Source organism: Amphiura filiformis, chromosome 13 (assembly GCF_039555335.1).
Source record: "Amphiura filiformis chromosome 13, Afil_fr2py, whole genome shotgun sequence".
In the NCBI taxonomy this organism is placed as follows: Eukaryota; Metazoa; Echinodermata; class Ophiuroidea; order Amphilepidida; family Amphiuridae; genus Amphiura; species Amphiura filiformis.
The window spans coordinates 8,100,217-8,123,276 of record NC_092640.1 but is presented as its reverse complement, the minus strand read 5'-3'; the positions used below and the strand labels follow the sequence as shown (position 1 = coordinate 8,123,276).

General features: G+C 34.8%; 1 protein-coding gene across 1 annotated transcript in view; it reads right to left on the bottom strand.

Moving 5' to 3' along the window:
• Positions 1–23,060, bottom strand: part of LOC140167947 (uncharacterized) — a 29,704-nt gene extending 6,644 nt beyond the window's left edge. The window contains 3 exon segments of the mRNA XM_072191238.1: positions 2,016–2,119; positions 4,872–5,007; positions 21,454–23,060. Coding sequence (XP_072047339.1) covers positions 2,016–2,119; positions 4,872–5,007; positions 21,454–22,320 — 1,107 coding nt within the window. The 5' untranslated portion in view covers positions 22,321–23,060.

Genomic DNA, 23,060 nt, shown 5'->3' with positions numbered 1-23,060 from the left:
AGGAATCGAACATGGTTATACCAAAAGAAACCCATTTTATTTGATCATGATCAAATTTTCAAAATTGTTTGTCGCTGAACATTCTTTTCTTGATGGTGCAACACTGTGCAATTGTTGACAATTGTCGACATTTTCCATCCATCCGCAGCTTGTCAATGCTATGCTATGAATAATGTAACGTTTTCTTATTAGATAGCCCATGGTGGCGATAAATCTGTTTATAATTTGCCCTCAATGTTTTAACCCCATAAGAACTACCTGCCGATTGGCCAAAATGAATATTGTGTCAAATTTTGAACCAATCAAGGAGGGTATTAACATTAATAAGATCATCTGCAAATGCAAGTTTGACCATGAATAGTTCAAAGCCTAGTCACAATTGGCAATTGAAATGAGCATTTGAAGTTATCAACCAATCAGGTCAGGTGTCCAGGGGGTTAAATCTCTTATCCTCTTCATATAATAAGATTCATCATTGTAACAATAAATAAAAAACAATTTGAAACTGCTAAAAATATCCATTCTGTTACCAGTATAATAGCAAAACGCTCAACATATATTTTAAAAATAGAAAATATATGAAAAGAGAACCAATTATTATCGATTATATCCTAGGATACGATATTGGTGACATGACGTCACTGGTTCACCATACAGCTAAGCACTAGGAAACGGCCAGTAATATTATGTTTTCTTTGGTTAATTAATGTAATAATGGGCATTGTGTTTGGAAACATGCTTAATTTTACCAGATGCGGTATACTTGTGTAGAATTCATTATTTACACTTCTTATAAAAGAGTATGTTGCTTGAAAGAAAATATTTTATTTGCGTAGAATTGCAACATATTAACAATGGCTTTAAATGGCTTGACTAAATCCCAATTTTGAAGAAGTGAAAACTATTTTTCATCCCTTTGTAAGATTAAGACTGAACGAAAATTCAATACCCATTTACAAAAGTTTGAATATTATTGTAATTATTATTATTAAACTCTCAGTTATCTGAACCATCAACCCAATCTGCATTTCCTCGATGGGTTGTGATGCAGTAGGCCTACTAAACCAACAAATCGAGAGTTGAGAACCAGAAATACTTAACTCACATAAAAACCATTGTGAGTTAAGGCTTTCTGTTTCTTAACGCAGCAAATATTGTATCTCCCGCTATGGCATTAATACAGAACTCGTATCCTTTGAACGTCCTATAAATGTATCTACCACTATGGCATTAATACAGACCTCATGTTCTTTGCACGTCCTATTAATGTACCTACCGTTATGGCATTAATACAGAACTCATATCCTTTGAACGTCCTATTATTAATATACCTACCGTTATGGCATGAATACATGACTCGTATCCTTTGAACGTCCTATTAAAGGAGTATTTCGTGATCCTAGCATCCTCTTTTTATGATATCTTTCAGTACATATCCACGAAAAAAGCATATTCCCAAAATTTCAGTTGATTCCGATATTGCGTTTGGGAGTTATGCAAGATTATGTGTATTACACTGCTCCATAGACAATACGTTGTAATTTCGTTCTGGTGCACCAGAGCGAAATTCAAATTTCACGATATCTTTGCTAAACGAATTAATCTGCAAGAAATATTTTGTACATAAACATTATGTAGCCAGAGGTTTCAGTGATATAAAAAGCTCAACTTTTTTTGAGAAAAGTGGGGGAAGAGGCTGTGGATCACGTAATGCCCCTTTAATGTACCTACCGCTATATGGCATTAATACAGAACTCATGTCTTTTGAAAGTCCTATATTAATGTACCTACCGCTATGACATTAATTCAGAACAGATGTCTTTTGAACGTCCTATTAATGTACGTACCCCTATGACATTAATACAGAACTCATGTCTTTTGAACGTCCTATTAATGTACCTACCGGTGTGGCATTAATACAGAACTCGTGTCTTTTTGAACGTCCTAATAATGTACGTACCGCTATGGCATTAATACAGAATTCGTGTATTTTGAACGTCCTATAATGTACCTACCGCTATGGCATTAATACAGAACTCATGTCCTTTGAACGTCCTCTTCAAAGCGCCAGATTTTGCGTCGAACACTCGAGCGCTGGTGTCACCACACCCAGTGAATACTGGATAAAAAACACGAAAACAATTTATTCATTAGTGTAAATACTGCAACCAAACAATGTCCAACATACTTTAATTGCAAGATTTATAAAGGTTCCACATAATAGTCATTGTTTGATTTGACCACGACAGTATGTGCTTTGTTCCAAAGAATTCTACTTTTTAAATTAGACCTATACTGTAAATTAGCCAGAACACATGGAACGCGTTCATTAATATAACGGTTTTTTAACACATGACACGTGTCAACTTATTTAGAGAACACTAGTGTGAACACCTGAGACGTGTTCATAAGATAAAGTTGAACACATGACACATGTGTAATAAGTGTTCTATATTTCAGAACATCAGAGTTCAAACTACAAGAACACCAGTGTTCAAATGAAACAAAGAAAGACATAAGGAAATATGAACACATGTCAAGTGTTCAAAAACTGTTACATATGTGTTCTAAGTTTTGAAAATGTTGTCTTATTTTTCAAAATCAAATATTAATGTAATAATGTTTCCTTTTTGTTATATTGTTAGGTAAGGAGACACTATTTAAGGCAAATGTTAGTATGGATATGCAGACATCTTTTCTTACTAATCTTGGTTCTATGACTTTTGCAGTGTACTAAATTGAATTTCCCCTTATATTTCCTTATACATTCTCCCTTAAGGGATCCAGCGGCGTAGCTAGGTTTTTCAACGCACGTTTATCAGTTACCAAACATTTCTAAAATAGGTATTAACCGGTTTTGCACATAGAGCTCACTTCGAGCGGATTGTGTTTCTCGAAAATATCGAAATTATATAAGGACATTAATGCTATAATCATTTCAGTAACGTTTTATCCGTTTATTTTTCAATTTATAGCTGAACAAATTCTAGATTTAAAATTTAGCTTTTAACCCAAACATACACACAAAAAAAAATTCCTGCCTATGAATTTGCAGATGGTACTCCCTCTTCCACCTAATCCATGCGCGTATTTTTGGGGGGCTTTGGGGCGCCAGCCCCCCGGGGTCAAAGTAGGGGGGCGGCAAAAACGAAGGGGCGGCGGAAGGAGAAGGGGCGGCAAAAACAGGGGCGGCAAAAACTTAGGGGGCGGAAAAACGATTTAGCAAAGAAAAAAGGGCGCCAAAAATTGAAAAAGCATAAAAAATTTGAAAAAAGGTTGCTTTTGGGACGCTATCGCCTAAAATCCATTTTTTTTGCTCTTCACTTTTTCAAACGACCGTGAAAATATTGGGTCAACCTTTTCGGGCTGTTAAGGAAGGGGCGGCAAACTTTTTCTTCAGCCCCCCGGGGTTGGGGCGGCCACGGTACGCCACTGTAATCAGCGAAAATGAGACTATGCATATTAGGCAAAAAAAAAAAGAAAGTTGTTTGCCTGCCCTCTTCCGACCGACCGTCTCGGCAGTCCCGACCGTAGAACTTTTTTTTTTGAAAAGTTTTTTTTTGCGATTTTCCCAAAAATGGCATGTATTTTTCGTCTGAAAAACCGATGATTTAAAAGAAACGTTGTAAAATACCATATCCTGCATGTTTACGTGTCCGGCTGTACCTGACTGTCGGGTTCCGCAATTTCGTATACCACCTCAGCGTCTAAGCTCTAATACAATTTGCTATCCACCTGCACATTTCGGACGGCGGATCTAGGGATGAGTTTATTTACAGGCAAAATATAACCGTGCATATCGTGCAAGAATGGATACAATATAGCAGATGTTAAAATATGGTAAAAGTAGATAACATTTGAAAACAGTTGTACCAGATATTCATTTCTTGTTTATAAATATTTAGATTCATGATATTTGTTCGTATCGACTAGGAAGTAACATTGCACTATTTTTTTTCAACATGTTTGTTGAGGCTACTTTTATTAAGAGCACAAATCGCTCGGTATAAATATGATTTCACTTTAAACATGGCGGACACATCACGAGTAGCGCTAGCTGTACAGGTGAAGCAAGGGACAATACACGCTGATTAATATGATAGTTTTGAAAAGCAGAAAACACTACATGTAGGAGAATTGTACACTTCATTAAACGTAGGCCTATACATGTAGAAGAGCTACAATTGTTTAAGGTGCAAGTGGCGAGCACAGATGCTGGACCATGGCGTGATGCTGCTGCTACGGAAATGCTTGAACCATTAATTGCATTCGGTATTCGCCATGTCTGTTTCTGGGAAACGGAAAAAAAACTTTTCCCGACCGACCGACCCAATTTTAAAATCCATTCGAGGGCAAGCAAACAATTTTTTTTTTGGCCTAAGTGTAATCTCCATCATTAGGTCATGACCCTTTGACCTTAAACTTGATCACAGACTCGTAGACTACCGGACGTTTCAAATTGCCCTCTCCTGGTTAAGAGATGGCTCCTTCTCTTTGATGTAGTTAGCTTTTATTTACCAGGAGTCTACGAGTGTGTGAGCAAAAAGGGGTCTCCCCGTCAGTCCGAAACACCGTCAGTCCGAGCCACCGCCAGTAGGAATTTTTGGGGTTATGTTAGATTTAGGGTTAAGGTTCTGTTTAGGGTTCGATTTAGGGTTAGCGTTGGGTAAGCTTAAAATTTAAAAAGCGGTGGTTTGGACTTACGGGGTGTATCCTAAAAGATCTTGACCTGATGTTGTTCAGTGATCACATTTTCACTCTCGCGAATTACAGATGGAATATCCCTCTGAGAATTTCGTGGTAGGAATCAACTAATCATAATTCTACCAACATAGATGAACTTTCGTGTATAACTCGATTAATTTACTTACACAAGCCGTCTCTAAATCGTAGTGAGCTGACGGTATGTTTATGGCCGTCGTATGTTCTGGTACAATCGCCAAATTCTGTTATCCAGCATTTGGCCCGCTGGTCTGAACTGCCAGTATACATCAGCTTGTTTATAACCTGCAATGGGAAAGAAGAAGCAGTAAGTCAGTTCTGTTTTAGTTAAGGGCTCTGGTATGAGCGTTCGAAATTTATTTTTTTTTGTGGAGGGAGGGGGGGGGGGACATGAGAGCACACCAGACATATCGAATTGCATTCTGAGTACGAACAATGTCTTTCTGATATCAAATAATTTTTTTGAAATACGCGATATAATACACATTTTATGGATTTTAAGGATTGAAAATTGATATTTTTGATATTGAACAGTCATCGAAGTAAACCTTAAAAATCTAATATGTACAAAGTGTATGTAGCTGGGATGAAAAGCTGAATTAAAAATTTTGACTTTTCGTATTGAAGATATGTTTTTTTAAAAAAAAACACCAAGGTATTTTTGGGAAAAAATGTATATCTTCAATATGAAATATTTAAGTACATATCATTAGATTTATAAAGTTTACTTCGAGGACCGAAAAAAAAGAAAGAAAAAAAAAAGAAGGGCATTTCTCGATTTCAGAATGCAATTCGATATGTCTGGTATACTCCCAGCTCCCACAAAAAATACTGTGCAAACGTTAATTTCCGATTCCTTAAACAGTTTTACAAATTGAGGTAGTACAGACTCACAGTATCGACAATTTTATTAATGAATCAGCCATTGAGTCCACAATGTAAATAACATGTCTTTGTCATACCAATTTGGAATAAATTAACACGACATTTGTCATAATGATTTGGAATCGTCCTTCCCCTTCACATGATTGCCATTTTCCTTAGAAGGGCGCTAAAGCTGGAAGACGGTTTTGACGAACAGAAAGAGTAGAAAGAAATATTAGATGAGAAGGATGACCCAGCAAACACAAAACGTGTTTTAAACGTTTACAAATGTTAGGTTAAAATGATTGTAAAAGGGTATCATTCGGTTTAATAACATTCAAACACATTTTGGAAGCCTAATGTAAAGTGTTGACAAAATATTTGCAAGAGTAAACATTTTTTCATGATACTTAATTACTTATATAACCCGAAGAAGGAGAAGAAGAAGAAGAAAAAGAAGAAGAAGAAGAAGAAGATGATGATGATGAGGATGATGATGATGATGATGATGATGATGATGATGATGATGAAGAAGAAGAAGACGACGACGACGACGAAGAAGCAGAAGAAGAAGAAGATTACGATGATGATGAAGAAGACGACAAAGAAGAGGAGGATGAGAAGGAGTGAGAAGAAGGATACAAACAAAGAAAAAAAAATCAAAATGACGGAGAAGATAAAAACAAGAAACAGAAGGACAAAAGGGATAAATAAAAGAGAAGGGACGGAAAGAGGGTAACGAAGAATATAATAAGAGAGACGTTTTTATTGTCATCGTACGATTAATAACGTCCTGTTCAAAAAGGAAGGTAATGTGGATCATTAGAAATGCGAAAATAATGACAAAACCAAATGCTTCGCTGTCTTTATTATAACTACTTTGGGTTAAAAGTTAAAATTAAAATATAGTTAATTAGCTCAGGCAATTATGGTGGTTAATTGAACTGTTTTAATCGATATACGGCTTACTTCCACTCTGCCTTGACCTCAAAAATGAAACTATCAGCTTCTTAGTATTGCTCAAACTGCAAATATTGTTTATTAAACACCAAGTACACTTTGCTGAGAAGTGTTTGCTCACTTTTAATTACTCCTACAATAATTTATTTGAAAAGTGACTGAATATTATTGTGTAGACTAAAGTTGAATAAACTACAACCGATATACGCTTTGCTATACAGGGTGTCACAGAAAAAAAATACCGAGTGAATATAATTGAACGTAAGTCGAGAAATAGACATCGAAATTTTTTAAGCCATGGAATTCTTTATGCAATAATTCTTTATGCCACATTTATATCAACATTAATGAAAAAAGATATTTACAAGTACCGAGCATCATCTTACATGCAAGCTTTCACTTTCAATATCGTGCTGGTTTTCAAATTTGAACAAAATCTAATTCAATGTTTTGCAAGAAACAGATTGTTTTGAAAAGAACAAAAAGGATTTCACAGAACAAAATATGAAGTCCATTAACAGTTAATCACTAGTTCGCATTGTGTTACATGATCTTTTTTTTCAACTTGGAATGAAGTAAATTGACGCGTGCGTTATGTAATCGCTCATTTCTTCGCAATTAGTCAACCAATTCCAGTAAAATAACATGCAGAATATGATGGGCTACACGCTGATTGTGGATTCTGATGTCTATTTCTCGACTTACGTCCAAATTCATTCGCCCGGAATTTTTTCTGGGACACCCTGTAATTGTTGCCATATGTGCATTGATATAACAGTCTTGTATAACGGTCCAAACATTCTTTTAATCAAAATATCAATTTGACCGGTACAACAATAATTATGGAATTCACAGGCAACTGAATGCGTTGACGGAAATGTGAAATGTTTTGAATGTGTTTGAAACAGTTCTATACTTATAGGTGCTTGACCCGATCGACAGCCTCATCCCCCACTTTGCATCATCATAACTGAGATTTTAGTAAAATAAGAAGCTCATCTTTTTCTCATTACACTAGTCATATTTAACACCCGAGAGATTTTCTTTCAAACAGTGTAAAACAAAAACGTGCTGAATTGTGGTAACACATCAAAAGTGTATCCAATGGGGTATTGTTATACACATTTTTGTATCTCAGATAAAAACCGCTGGAGTAATACAACTTAAAATTGGGAAACATATTGTTTTAATAAATAATAATAATAATAATAATAATAATAGCTTTATTTATACACGGTAAAAACATGTTCAATACAGTATTGTTCTTCCACATGTCCGTGTGGATATTAAACATATTACTAACAAACACAAGTTAATTTAAAATATAATATATTAGTGTACATAGACTAAAAACTAAAATTAATACGATCTTTTACTAAAAGACAAAATATATATAATAAATAAAATAGTAACCCTGCATTCATCCTCATACAGTCACACTCTCACATGCACCCCTCTCTCACCCTCTCAACACACATCCTCCATACATCTTTCACAATAAAACGTTATAATATGATTTATGTACAAGTTATATTTCAATTATTAAAATACATCATCAAAACCACTATTGCACAAAAACATACAAATGATAAATTATATTAATGGTAGTCCTTAATATCATATAGAAAACATAACATTAAGAAAATCGTACCACGTCTCTTTAAAGGTGAACCTCATTGAAAATAAAGTTATATAGGGGGGCCTATCAATGAAAAGCTTATGATGCCAGGAAGCAGAAAAGAATATTTTTTATTTGCCTAACGCACCAGGATAGACATAATCTCCATGCAAAGATTGGATATTGGCACCCCCCCCCCTAAATTACAAAACGAAATCGTTCAAATTGGGTGCTTTCGATGATGACGTCAGCACGGGGACACACAGTTACTTCCGGGATTGATTGTAAACACAATGTCCGTGTATTACTGTGGCATGCATCGGGCCAATGCACGAATTCAGTCATTGTCAACTTACTTTACATGAAAAATATCTTCAATAAAATAAGAATAACATGAAGGAAATATCATGATCAAATCAAGAATGAAGTTCCTGAATAAAGTGTGTGGATTTAAAAATGGGAAAAGTGCTGGCCGGGGTGATTTGGGATAGGCCAAGCCATCCACGATATGCATAGGGAATATTACAGTAAAGCACGAAGAGCGAAGATTCGCCGAATGAAAACAGATTGCAAAAAATAACTGCTAGTGCTACCAGTTCAGATCGTCACACCAAGTTGAGATGAACTTATCACAATGAGAAAATGAAGGCATAGAATAAGGTACATGTACAGGATTTTTTAATTATTTCTTAGCTTTACAACCGGTCATAGCCGGTCATGTATGATAGGCGAACTCGTATATACGGGATGAGCTCAGCTCAGTGACTGACTGAGTCTCACTACGCCGAGTGTTCAGTATCCGCGACTGTACTGTACTTGCAGACAAAATGACCGATTTGATATTCACATTCTGATATTTCCAACTTATTGCTACTTCATCAGCAAAATTTATTCCTGTAAATGTTCCAAATATAAGGGAACGATTGATCAAAATCTCCTGACAGCGCAAGTGCTACGAGGACGAAGCCCCGAACCGAGTCGCTGTGTTTGTGCATATCCGTCCCTGCCATTTCTTCAGCATCCAGCAGCAATTTACGCATCGTGTTCGGTAATCCATAAAACATGAATGTTTCACTTTTTCAGTACCGTACACTGATTGTACTATCATTAAAGAATCGTGACACAAGTGACAATATTTTAATTTTATTCAGATTTCAGAATTCCATCAAATAACGGTCTACTAAGCATAAATTGTATTTATTTTATAATAAAGTATCTGCCGAGTATCTGTTTCTTTCAATCGCGATTGTGTGGAAAGAATGTATTACCGCAATGCGCTAAATATGAAAACCTTCATATGGGCTGGATTTGATGAAATCGGCGTTTTTTTATTATTTTTGTGGCGCCCTCTACGGAGGGGCCACATATAGGCATGTACTTTGTGAATAGCTTCTAATTTCACTCTTGCTAGATTTACTCCTTAATTGTTTTGCTAAAATTATGCCCAGCTCAGAAATAAAACCACAATATGCTAGGATTTTATTTTATTATTGTTTTCTGATATGCACGGGATAAAATGATGTGTGTATATTCTTTGTTTAAAATACAAAATTAATGGACTTATAAAATACCAAATAACCCGTGACCTTTGTATGGTTTAAACCAGTTTACCGCCTCTTAGAACCCGATAGACGGTGACATTTGACCATTCTAATTATGTATATGTTTTGAACATGTTTGCACATGAACTAGTTGTTTACAGTGTGAAGAATCTACAACATGCTCATCTATCAGGGCACAGTTCTTTAACCCCAATACATGTGTGTATTCATTGAATGACCTTTGAAAATGTGAGTACAAAACTCATACTTTGCAACTTAAGGTCAAATTTTGCACTATGATTGTTTAATTGAGGTTATTGATAATATGCCACTGGATGAGGCCATTGTGGTCCATAGTGATTGCACGCGGTGCACCTAATCCTTAAACCAACACCAATTAATTATAGTTGACCAACACAACCACTGACCAATCATGAAATCACTAATTGGTTTATGACTTTATGTGCTTGAATCGACTGCTAACTGATTGTGACCAAAGATATTAGAAGCTCAGTATCTTTGTGGTGACTATCTCTGATAAAAACATTAATTAACGAAAATCAGTTCTGGTCAGCAGAGAAAGGAATAAATTCGGAAGACATGACTGTGTTGAAGGTCAGAAGTGTATTTGCAAAAATAATATTCATTGTAATGCCTAACTGCTGGGAAGGGTTCCTAGCAAGGTTAAGTGAAAGAAACCCCACTGGCTATTTTGTCTGTTTAAAATAGAGTTCTATGACGTAATTTTGTTATTTATTAATTATTTTTTAGCAGAATTAATAACATAAAAATGGGCTGTGCCCGTTTCATGAAGAATAACGATCGATCTTACCCTTGATTTAACAGGCCTGTCAATTTCTTGGTATTGTTTGATATGAAAGGAGGGTATGATTGTTTTGTATTAGTTTAAGTATTTCCTAGCCTCTCTTAGCCACATGGTTGGCTACAAAAGACACAGAGTGTACCTTAGGATAAACTGGCATGAGTGCGCCGACCCCAAGTTTTCAACATTTCAGGATTGTTTCTGGACGGAGGTCGGGTGAAAAACGAAATTACGTTTAGGCCTACATGACTTTGTCGAAATTCGTCGTGTGACAAGAATGAGTGTATAGATGACTAGGGGGAAGCTTACTTATTTGTGTCTTCTAGTTATCCATCATATACCCTAGGCCCTGCATAACGAAATTCAACAATATCCAAAGCAATATCCTCACTACAATAGGCTCCCAAAACAGAACTCCGACCCCACATAATCGCAAATTGACACGAAAGCTTCATTCCATGAAGCATTTCTCTCGTATTTGATCATCTTCTACTCTTCCCTAAAAAATCATAATACCAAATCTAATCACCATGGAATTCACCATATCCCGTCCAGCTCACATTGGGCGCCACATTCCTTTTTTAAAGGAATTTTTATTTTGATTACTTCAAGACGATATTTTTTAAAATCAGATATTTTAAAATGAATCAAGAATAGGGAATGTCACAAACAAGTATTTAATTTGTTATTCGATCATGTTTATTCAGTCCATGACATGAACGGTAGCAGCAAGCAATTGCGCATGGGATTGATCCCAGCGCGAAATTCAAACTCAATTACCCAGTTATACCATGGACGTACTAAATTTAGTACGTCCATGGTTATACCCAGAGTTATGACTGATTTTGTCAAAAAGTTACGGAAAATTTATGTGTTGACAATAATTCTATTATTTCTAATATATATAGAAGGAACTAGCAACTTGAAGATTCCTCTAATTTCAAGCTTTATTGTCAAAATCAGACTTGCCGGGCAGCTTGCAAACTACAGGAAGCAAGTCTTGTTTACTTGTTTCCGAGTAGGATCACGTGACGCGGCGAACCCTGAGCTTACGTCACGAGCATTCTCAAGGTCATAGACGATTGATTTGGGTGCTTTTTGGGCGCCTTAAAAAAGACCAAAAATTCAATCATTTTTTTAATTTTTCAGCTTTATTGGCCATAAAAAAAATCAGAAAAAATAATTTTTAGTATTCTGACATCATAAGCTTTCCATTGATATATAACTTTATTTTCAATGAGGTTCACCTTTAAAGAAAGAAAGAAAGAAAGAAAGAAGGAATAATAATAATAAAAAACATAGATCTCGGCAATATGTTCACGATTTGATAATCCACAACCTAGTAAATCTACATTACATGGAAGATGGTAACTATAAAAATACATTATACATACAAATACATGTATACATATGTGATGTAGCCACAGCGTAACAATTCATCATGCGTGGTTTATGTAAAAACAAATTAGTGGGTGTGAGCATGACCTGAAGCATTCGTTGGGGGGTGAGTGCATGGGGAGGGGGGGGGTACTGTGGATGGGGGTATCGTTGCGTATTTTAATGTGTCAGCAGGTCTTTTAAATTTGTACCCCCATGTTACCAAAAATTGATTCATTACCGATAGCACCAAAGCAACAAACTAAATCAATATTTAAACTGGATCTTTTGCAGATCTATATTTAGTTACTTATCAATTTTAGTAATTGAAGCAGAAACAGCCCAATCCAATATGAATATTGACATTTGAGTAAAGGTTGACATGGACTTTAGATATTAAATATATAATATTTAACTTATTATGTAACTGTTGCACTGTTAAAATAAAATTAAACAAGTTGTTTAAAATTTTAAACAACCACAAGTTACCAGGTGAATCGCTCAATAGTTGTTTAAAAATTAAACAACTCAAAATTGTTTAATTATTAAACAGTTTGTTGTTTAAAATGTTGACCAAGATTTAAACAACTGTTGTTTAGTGGTATAATTAAACAACTTAGTTGTGTAAGCCTAGATTAAACAACAGTGTTTAAATTGTAAACGGTTGTTTAAAGAAGGTTGTTTAAAAATATGTTTTTATTCACTGAATGTTGTTTACGTTTTATCAAACATTTTACTTGTATGTGTACACGTTTTACATTGAAATCGTTCGCTATTCTATGTATACATGCTGCTGCTAAAACTGAATGTGATTTTGTGATCTGTGTGGTAAAACAAGAATTTGTCTTTAAAAAAGACAAGTTCACGGATCAAGTGTATAGTACATGTACTTTGAGCTACTTTGGTCTAACATTCAATATTTATCTCTAACCTACTCTGCACTTATTCGACAATAAATAAGTGATTTGAGGCTTAATAATGATACCTGCGTCTTGACTCTGGAAAACAATATTTTTTAAAAACCTCATTTTGCATTTAGTTTTTTAAGCCACCTCGGGAGCCACCTACAGGATCTTGTTTTGCATTTAGGATTTTATTGCATTGCAAAGTAGCAAAACTTTCTTTATATAATGGCCCAATTCGAGCCTGGAAAAGGCTATCCCCTCTTACAACCTATCGACAGGTCTGATTTCTATAATGAGGTGTCACCGGGTTTGCAAGAGATAATAATGCCAAATCTAAACACCATGAAATTTACCACGTCACGACCAAGCTCACATTGGGCGCCCATTCCTTTTTAAAGGAATTTTACTAAGTCACCTACTCAGTAGGAAACAAATTTGGAAAATTGTATCTTATCACAAGTAAACAAAATAATTACACAGCTTGCTCTTGCTAGCTTTTGTCAGGGTCAGGGATATGTATGAACACCAATATGAAGTCAATAAACATTAGCTAACATTCAATTAACTATGATAGATAATGGACTTAGTTTTGAGCAGTGTAGTAATTTTCTGAAGTAAATCGCTTGCTACACAGTTTTCTATACAGGATGATGTTTACTTTGTAATCAGGCCAGGCCAGGATCCTGCTAGTTTTGATTAACCAATCAGTTATGTGTATTGTAAGCATGTGATGGCTATAAGCCAATTGAAAACATGTTTCTAAAAAAGGCTAAAAAATTCCTACTCCTGGACAGACTCTTTTCTGGGTTAGGGCTAATTAGTAAGTTGTCAGTGTGGCAAGATTAGATATTAAGGCATACAAACTAGGGTATGAGATATTAGGAATTATTTCCTAGTCTCTTATTCACAAGGCTGGTGTGCTACAATACCTATTCTTTACACATGATATGTAAGGGATAAACTGTGCATATGAGATGTGGGGGAAAGTGGCATCATTTCACTGCCGTGAAAAAACTGAGCATAATATTGCTGATGATATAAGCTTACCTGTACAAGCATACTGTATCTTACAACACAGTAAGCTTACAGGCATAGTATCAATTTTTTTAACCACATGTGGATCACAAAATTGCTTCCAGTTTGTGCACAGCAAACATTTACATAAATAGAGAGCGATACAGGCCTAAAACTTGTACACTTGCTGTATAAAGTTCAATAAAATTCCTTCACTCCTCTCCACACATGCATGCTTGTCAAAACGGCCATCTTGGATTATGCAAATAATATTAAACAACTCGATGTTTGAAATGCCGATTTGGCGGTAAATTAGCATTTTTTAAACAACTCTGTTTAAATTGATTATTTTGCCTTTTCATTTGTTGTTGTTTAAAACAATCAAGCTCCAATTTTTTGATTTTGAACAACTCTGTTTACTTTTCTGAACAACATTCTTTTAAACAGCAAAATTTTAAACAGTGTTCTAACGGTGTGTAACATAACAAGTTTGGGAACATTTACAATGTTGTTGTAGAGCTTTTTTTTTTTTATATATATATATAAACGTTTTCACGGCCTTTATTTAACCCAACATTTAAATGTCATTAAAACATTTTGACCAAACTCAAAACATTTTGACCAAACTCAAAAGATTATAATACATTTATACAGCATTTTTGCGTTTGCTGGGGAGGAGAAAGAAAAGAAAAAAAAAAAAAGAAGAAGAAGAGGAGGAGATTAGTAAGCACAGGCAATTATGGTGGTTAATTTAGACTGTTTTAATCATTATATGATGCGTTTAATTACATTTTGCCTTGACCTCAAAAATGGAAATATCCGTTTCTGAGTATTGCTCCAACAGCAAATATAAACTCTATAGACCTTGCTAAGAAGTGTTTGCTCACTTTTAATTACTCTTAAAATATTTGAAAAGTGACTGAATATTATTATAAGATGTAGTGGCGTGAGAGTGGAGACTACAGGTGAATTAAACTACGAGCTATTTATTGTTGCCACATGTGCATTAATATAGTCTTGTATATACGGTCCAAACATTCTTTTAATCAAAATATCAATTTGACCGGTAAAACAATAATTTTGGAATTCACAGTCAACTGAATGCGTTGACGGAATATCAATCACCCACAACATGTGAAATGTTTTGAATGTGTTTGAAACCATGCTAGAGTTAAATAAAGGTCCTTGACCCGATCGATAGCCTCATCATCTCCTATTTTTCTTTATCAAAACTGAGATTTGGGTATCAGAAGAAGCTCATCTTTTACTCATTACCTCAGTCAAATTTAACGCCCGAGATATTTTTCTTTTAAATAGCGTCAACAAACACGTCCTGAATTGTGGTAACAACATCAAAAAGTATATATCATATGGGACATTGTTATATATATTTTTGCTTCTCATATCAAAACCGCTGGAGTAACAGATGACAAATTGTTTTAATGGTGCTTTAAGATAGAAAACATCATCATCATGCATGGTTTATGTAAAAACAAATGAGTGGGTGTGACCATGACCTGAATCATTCGTTGGGGTAGTGCATGGGAGGGGGTGTGGATGGAGGGGGTGGGGGGTTGGTATCGGTGCGTATTTTTGTGTGTCAGCAGGCTTTTAAGTTTTACCCCATGTTACCGAAAATTGATTAATTACCGATATCATCAAAGCAATAAACTAAATCAATATTTAAGCTGGAGCTTTTACAGATCTATATTAGTTATTTATCAATTTTAGTAATTAAAGCAGAAACAGCCCAATCCAATATTAATATTGACACCTGAGTAAAGGTTGACATGGACTTTTAAGATTAAACTTATTATGTCACTATACTAAGTGTATTGTTATTAATAACCGCGTAATACTAGTAACCTTTCATGACAAATAACCATTGTTTCTGAAGATAATCATCTTAATGATTTCTGAGAACTTAGGGCTATTAGAAAAATGGTTGGGAAAATATTTAAGGTAGAAAGTTTTAGTATGGGAACGTAGTGTATTTTTTTTGGTTTATTTTATTGTTGATGATGATGACGATGATCGCTTTTTAGTTTTTTTCCATTCTATTAATGTTAAATGCAGATTTCACCCCTTCCCCTTTATCATGTTTATTGTCCGCGTCCGAAGTAGGTCTAATATTAAGCAAGAACAGTTTAATCCAATATGAATGTTGACATCTGAGTAAAGATTGACCTAAACTTTTAATATTAAACTATTATTATTATTACAATTTGCTATATATCCGCGTAATAACATTTCATGACAATTGCCCATTGTTTCTGAAGTTAATAATCTTAATAATTTCTGAGAACTTATTAGATTAATGGATGTGAGAATAAAGATAGAAAGTTTAAGTACGAGAACGTCGTGTATTTTTCTTTTTTATTATTTTTATTTGACTATGATGGCCGGCGAGTTTGTTTCCATTCTAAATATTAAATACAGACTTCACCTTCCCCCGTATTGTCTTCTAAACATATCCGAAATTATATTATAATCTTTTTAATTATAATAATTGAGACATCGACAACTTAGACTCAATATAAGATTAGATGAGTCTACGTTTAAGGGCAGACGTGGTATTGTTGGTCGAAACAGCCAAAATGTCTATTTTCATTATCTAAATCAATTTATTATTGAAAATAACACCGTGATGTTTTGCAATAGTTCTTTCAACAAAGTTGTTTGATTTATTGTTGCTAATTTCTTTTAATGTGTATTTTAGTTTACAAAAGAGTTGTTGTTTCGGCCATTTATCATGTTTATACAACATACCTCAGGAACCACAGGACCTACAAAAGTATAGGCCTATCTGTGATATTTGAATTCTTCTGCACACTCGCTATGAAATGATCAGTGCAATTTTTGCCAAAGCTCGCTACCATTTGCAAGATGCTGCGAACTACCAAATCGCAATATAGTTTAAAATAACCTTAAACCTTAAAGCCATAACCTGATAATGTACGACCTTATTAATGAATATCAAATATGTTCCGACTTACACCAGGTCAGTCAAATACGTTAGTAGGAAAACAATTTTTATATTATTATTGTATTATTATCATATAATGTGAAAGAATATAAACTAAATTCATATTCGACATTAATCTTGTATATTATACCCTTTTATAAAACTAAAAATCTAAGACAGTGAGGCTTTGGTTCAATCTAAATTTTTTATATCAGATTATTTTGTCTATGAAATGAAGTATGGACTTGCCGATGATAATGATGATAATGATCACAAAAAGTGATTGCCATAGATATACATGATGAATAGGTATAGTTGTTGTGTGGCGGTGTGTTTTCGGATTGCGTTCTAATACCTTACATATGTTTGAGTCATTGAATCGTTGTAATTCTATATTTTGAACTTGTAACTAGGGCAGATGAGCACGTTGGAGATATCAAAGGATAAAGATGAAATTTGGTTTCTAGAGAAGCTACATAATGAATAAGGCCAGAGTTGGAACATGTTTACACAATCTACGTCTTTATGGACGCGGAGTTGATTGGGCTCTTCCAACACTATAAATCAAGAAAAGGAACTTTTAAAATCAGGTAACTCCCGGGGGTAGCCCTAAAAATAAAGATCAACTCTTTTCAGTGTAGCTTTGTTTACAGAGAAAGTCAAAAGCAAACTAATATACATGTATTTGTTTAGAAAGTATAATGGTATTTGATGAGTGAATAAATTACAGCAGAATGTCCAACTGTGTCATAATTGATAACTTGGGACATCATTCAGAATGAAGAGAAACAACGAAGATCACTTTACTTTTATTTCATAGAGATGCGGGCACCGTGAAAATATCACATATACTTTGATCAGCTCGTAATCGGCGGGCCTTATAACATCGCGGATTAATATCGAAATATTTTATTTTGAGAATTATCTTGTGACATCTCGCTAGAAGCATCACGAATTATGAATTCAAGTCATATACTTTGTCTACTTTCTTCAACACACAAAATAAACACCAGACAGGTCTACTAATAGCAATCTTAAAGTGGGTCTACTTTTCGGCGTAGTGGTAAAAACCTAATATTTCCCGCCTATTACGAGCTGATCAAAATATAGGACGTTAGTACGGGGTTTCAATACATTTTGATTTGATTTATTCTTGTAACCCTGGATGACCCATGTAAGCCTCTTGTCATGCTTGTGAAGCGTATTTCTGTTGGGGTCCATTTGAACATCGGGACGGGTTGGAATTGTCAGGGATTAACACCCTACTCTTCTCGATTCTGACTACAAGCTACATGTACAGGTATGGCTCTTCTGTACACGAGACAGACGGTATAATAACAGGCCATCCGAAGGATGGAGTGCTTTCATGGTTCATTTAGACAATGGTTCATGGTTCTTAGGCAATGGGGAGAGCGGAAGTCTAAATTGAATCTACTGATATTGCCAATTAAATTCAGACCTTTTCGCCAGCCCATTCGGGGCTGGTACCTGTTTCAGGTTTGGGGTCAGTTTACTCAAGAGATTATATTTTAGTGGTATTGGAATGATTTTTTTTTTTTTTTTTTTTTTTTAATTTTTTTTTAAAATATTTTTATTCGATTTGTTAGGAAAAGTTAGTATTTTTTGCCGTTTCAACGAACGAAAACGAGTGAGTATTACCAAAGTTATGTTTGAATTAATTAATTATGACTTTAAAAGTTTAAAGGCCTAAATGTAACAATAATATTTAATATATATAGCATCATATGGTCAGCAGAAGAAAATCTGACATCACCTATGATGTCATATCAGTGTCCTTGACCGGGGGTCCTTACTCCTTGACCACTGAACAGCGTGATATCATGTTGATAACAGATCTATAGAATCAAAATCTTCATCATATCCCCCGGATCATATCACAGATTCTCAACAATCTGTGATCATATGGACCATATTGATGTGAAAGTAGTTATCTATCATATCCTGTGTCGTTTTATGGATAAAAATGACTCAAAATGTTATTGATGAAATGGTTGCTATCATAAACATCAGTTTTTTCAACGGGAAAAATCCGATGCAAAATAAAGTTTTTAGGGCCTAGCTATAATATGGGCATAATTTATGCATATAGTATTGAACAATGTACCCCATTTGACATGCACTTATAGATAAATAAATTGTCTTACTTTATTAATTTAATAACTTCTTTATTATAAATAAAATGACACATAACTATTTGATTCATAAAATTACATTCAACAAAATGATTGAAGAGAAAACACACAAGGCACTAGGCAGACTGTTATAGAATGGAGTATGTAAGATGCCATGTCCATAGCTTCGCAGGAGTTTCCGACTAGCAATCAACATGATCAGCACATTCAGAAAAACACAGTTTAAGAGTGAAGATTGTAGTGAGTAACCAGTCCTTTATAAATGTGCTGGCCACTATCTATTATAATATAGTAGGCTTAAACTATACATTGCGAATTAATTAAGTTATTTTAAAATAAAATGTACATGTAAGTTAACTCAAACCGGCAGTGTATATATCGAAAGCAGTGAAATCGGACATTCCTAAGCGAAGATATTGAGTTCGTAAGTTCTGGTATTACAAAATTGGAAATTGAGATATCGTGGGTAAAAAGCTGAAAAGACAAAAAACCAACGACAACAACAACAACAACAACAACAAAACAAACAGACCAGAACAATTTGGAGTACATGTAATGAATTAAAAGAGTTGACATGAGATTAGGAATTAATGTTTTCTGCTGTTTCAGTGTGCATGTTCTCATCGTTGATGGTTTGGTGGACTGTCATGTAGATGTAAGCGTGATCCTAAAAATGCCTTTCACATTGACCAAAACTAATTACAAGACCTCTTCTACATTGAGGCTGGCTTTCCCTTTTAAAGGGAATTTTTATTCCAAGTCAATGCTCCAGCAAGTTTTACACCTCCGGCAATTGAACCAGGTACCTCATATACCATACGCAAAAAATGTAACCACTGAGCTACAACCCTTCTTCATTTAAGTTTTTTAGCAGATGATCAGACATGTTCGGAAATGTGTTCAGAAAGATGTCGCATCCAAATATATTAAACCAATCAATTTTCGACGACGCAAACACAATTTTTCAATTTCACGTCTTTGCATCTAACATTTCAATACCATGTGACGCCTTCGAGTGATTGATGCATTTGATAAGTCATGCATGTCGACTCTTGCGAGATTGTGATATGCATGATATGTGTCATCTCAATTAGCGTGCTTATTATATAGTCTGAGTTTTGAGCACATCGTTTAAAACAGTTCTTATGTATACTAGTCTCGTTCCCAGACGGCTTGGACTCCTTCGCCACTAATCATGTAGGGTTCATAAGAAGTCTCCCTACATTCCCTAAGACATTTCGGTATAATCTAATCGTTTTAAGGTTTAAAATACAGCTTCCCAGCAAACACAAAACGTTTTCGACATCATTCACAAAAGGTTATAAAAGGTTGTCAGGAAACGTTTAAATGTCGGGTTATATAAAGGGTATATTAAGAGTATAAAACGTTTTCATAACATTATAAAACATTTTTAAATAATTTACTGCCCAGCAAACACAAAATGTTTTACAGAAAACGTTTCAATGTCGGGTTATATAAAGGGTATAAAGACGTTTTAATAACATTCCAAAACATTTTTGAAAACTTGATACAAAACATATGAAACAAAATGTTATTTTGGGGTTGAAAAAATATTTTGCGAAAAATGTTTGCCCAAAATATTTGCAATAACGTTTTAAAAACATTTTCATGACCTTTATATAACCCGACATTTAAATGTTATTAAAACGTTTTGAAAAAGACATTTTAAGAACATTTCTGTGTTTGCTGGGTGCAGATATTTTAACATAATGTTATTTAAGTATTGACAAAATATTTGGGGAAAAATGTTTGCAAAAATAGTTTATAATACCATTTTGAAAACATATAAAAATATTGTTGTAGTGTGTTTTCATAAAAAACGTTTTAAAACGTTTTCATGACCTTTATATAACCCGACATTTTAATGTTATTAAAACGTTTTTACCTAAACCAAAAGCCAAAATATAACTTATTTAAAACGTTTTAAAAACGTTTTTGTGTTTGCTGGGTTATTAAGCCTGAATCGGAATTGTATAATCCTACATCTATGTACAGTGATTCAGTGAACTTATCAAAAATGTGTTAAAAACAAAACAGGAACAGAAACGAAGAATAAAACAAAGACATTTTTAAATATATAAGATGTTTAAGACTTAAGATGTTCATTATGTTTATGGGCAATTCTCTATCTAGTTCAAGTTCAAGTTTATTTCACCATCATCATATTATATACAATGACAAAATATCAAGAAGAGGATGGTAGGACAATCACAAGAGCAAAGCTCGTAAGACATGATTGCCCTCGGTGCAAAAACAAAAGACGCCTACAGACAACAGACAAGGACGGGGTGAAAAACGGCAGACTGACAGAACTAGTGCAGACAGACAATGACGTTGGCAATGGTAATAGCATATAAACAAAAGTCAATTGAAAAAAAATGCATTAACGTTATATATTACAAAACTGTGAAACTGGGCCCTATCAGAAAGAGTCTTCTTGCAATGTGGGATCATAAGTTATCTTACACTTTGTTTTATACATATATTTACCTGTAAACAGACTATGGCACTTTCATGTCCCTCAAACACCTTAAACTGATCACCATTCGTAATATTCCAACTTCGCACTGTGCAATCGGCACTTCCAGTAAACAACACTGTCCCTGTTGAGTCTGCTGACAAGCACAGAATTCCACCTTTATGTCCTCGGAATGTGACCTCACAATCTCCAGAATCCATATTCCATGATTTAGCAGTGCCATCTGCACTCCCTGTTATGAACATGTCTTTATTGCTGTCTATATCCGTCACATCATCCTTCAATGCATCCTCGGCAGGGATGTACATAAGTGGGGTAATCCCACGTTTATGACCACGGAAGATATGCAAAAGTTCCCCATCATCAGGATCCCAACACATCGCAGTACGATCATAAGATCCAGTGAACAAGAAATCTCCAGTGCAGATTAGTCGATTGATAGGACCCGCGTGGCCTTCAATTACCACCTCACAATGCCCAGTCTGTATATCCCATTTACGGACAGTCTTATCAGCACTACCTGTGTAAGCATATTCTTCTAGTAGTTGCACACACGTAAGATAACTCTTATGTCCTTTCAATACTTTGAACAACTTCTTTATATTCACGTCCCATATAATTGCTGTTTTGTCCTCACTACCAGTAATGATATACTGTCCAGTTTCATTGGTACCCATACAATTGATTCCGCCTTTATGACCTTGCAATGTTTGTAAGAGATACTCATCGTCCTTCTTTTTCTTCTTCTTAACTTTCTTACCATCTTTCCCGATTTCATATTCGTCTTCTCCTTTATTATCCTTATTGAACTTTTCATCTTCATTTTTTAACTGCTCCGCTTTCGTACTGGTTCCGCATCCCATTTTAAACTTAAACATTAAGACGATGTTGAAAACTTCGCCGACATCATAAGAATAATGTTATCATTGTAATTAAAGTCAGCGAAGAAAATCGTCACCTCCTGTTCACGTTTGTGGTTATGGCACAAACATCCACGTTTGATATACCATCCAGTGGGATATAAAGTCAGCAAATAGCCTTATATCGTTGTACTGTGGAATTGAAGATGCTTTAGCCAATAGCCATGATAGCTCTTCATTAAACAGACTTGCACATGCAGCCAACAAAACTTACAGAAACAGTGTCATAAAGCTATTCAGGCATGTTTAATTTCAGGTTAAGAGGGTTGGTTCTGTCCATCCAAGCTTTCATCCACCATAACATGATATATTATTGCACTTGAAGAAATATTTCACGTTGCAATGTATAATTCTATTAATAACAATTAGTGGTCTAAATGAGTACCATTGTTGCAGTAAGACGTCTATTGTGTTTGTTTGCTACGCGACCACTATTCACGCAGATGGCTGAGTACTCACGCTTTGAAAACCTGTAAATTAAATCGAAGATTCTGGTAGAACGACGGCCTTCGCTAAATATTTAATGTCACTAGCCAGGTCACCATATTATATAAGAAAATATCTCACACCATAAGAGTAAACCCATGTTGGTTATTTCGTTCCAAGAGATGGCTCCAAACTAAAGTTTGGCATTCTCTTGTTGATTCCGTTATGTTGCGTGTATTAGTGTCTGCAGCTAATTAAACTTCAATGCTTAT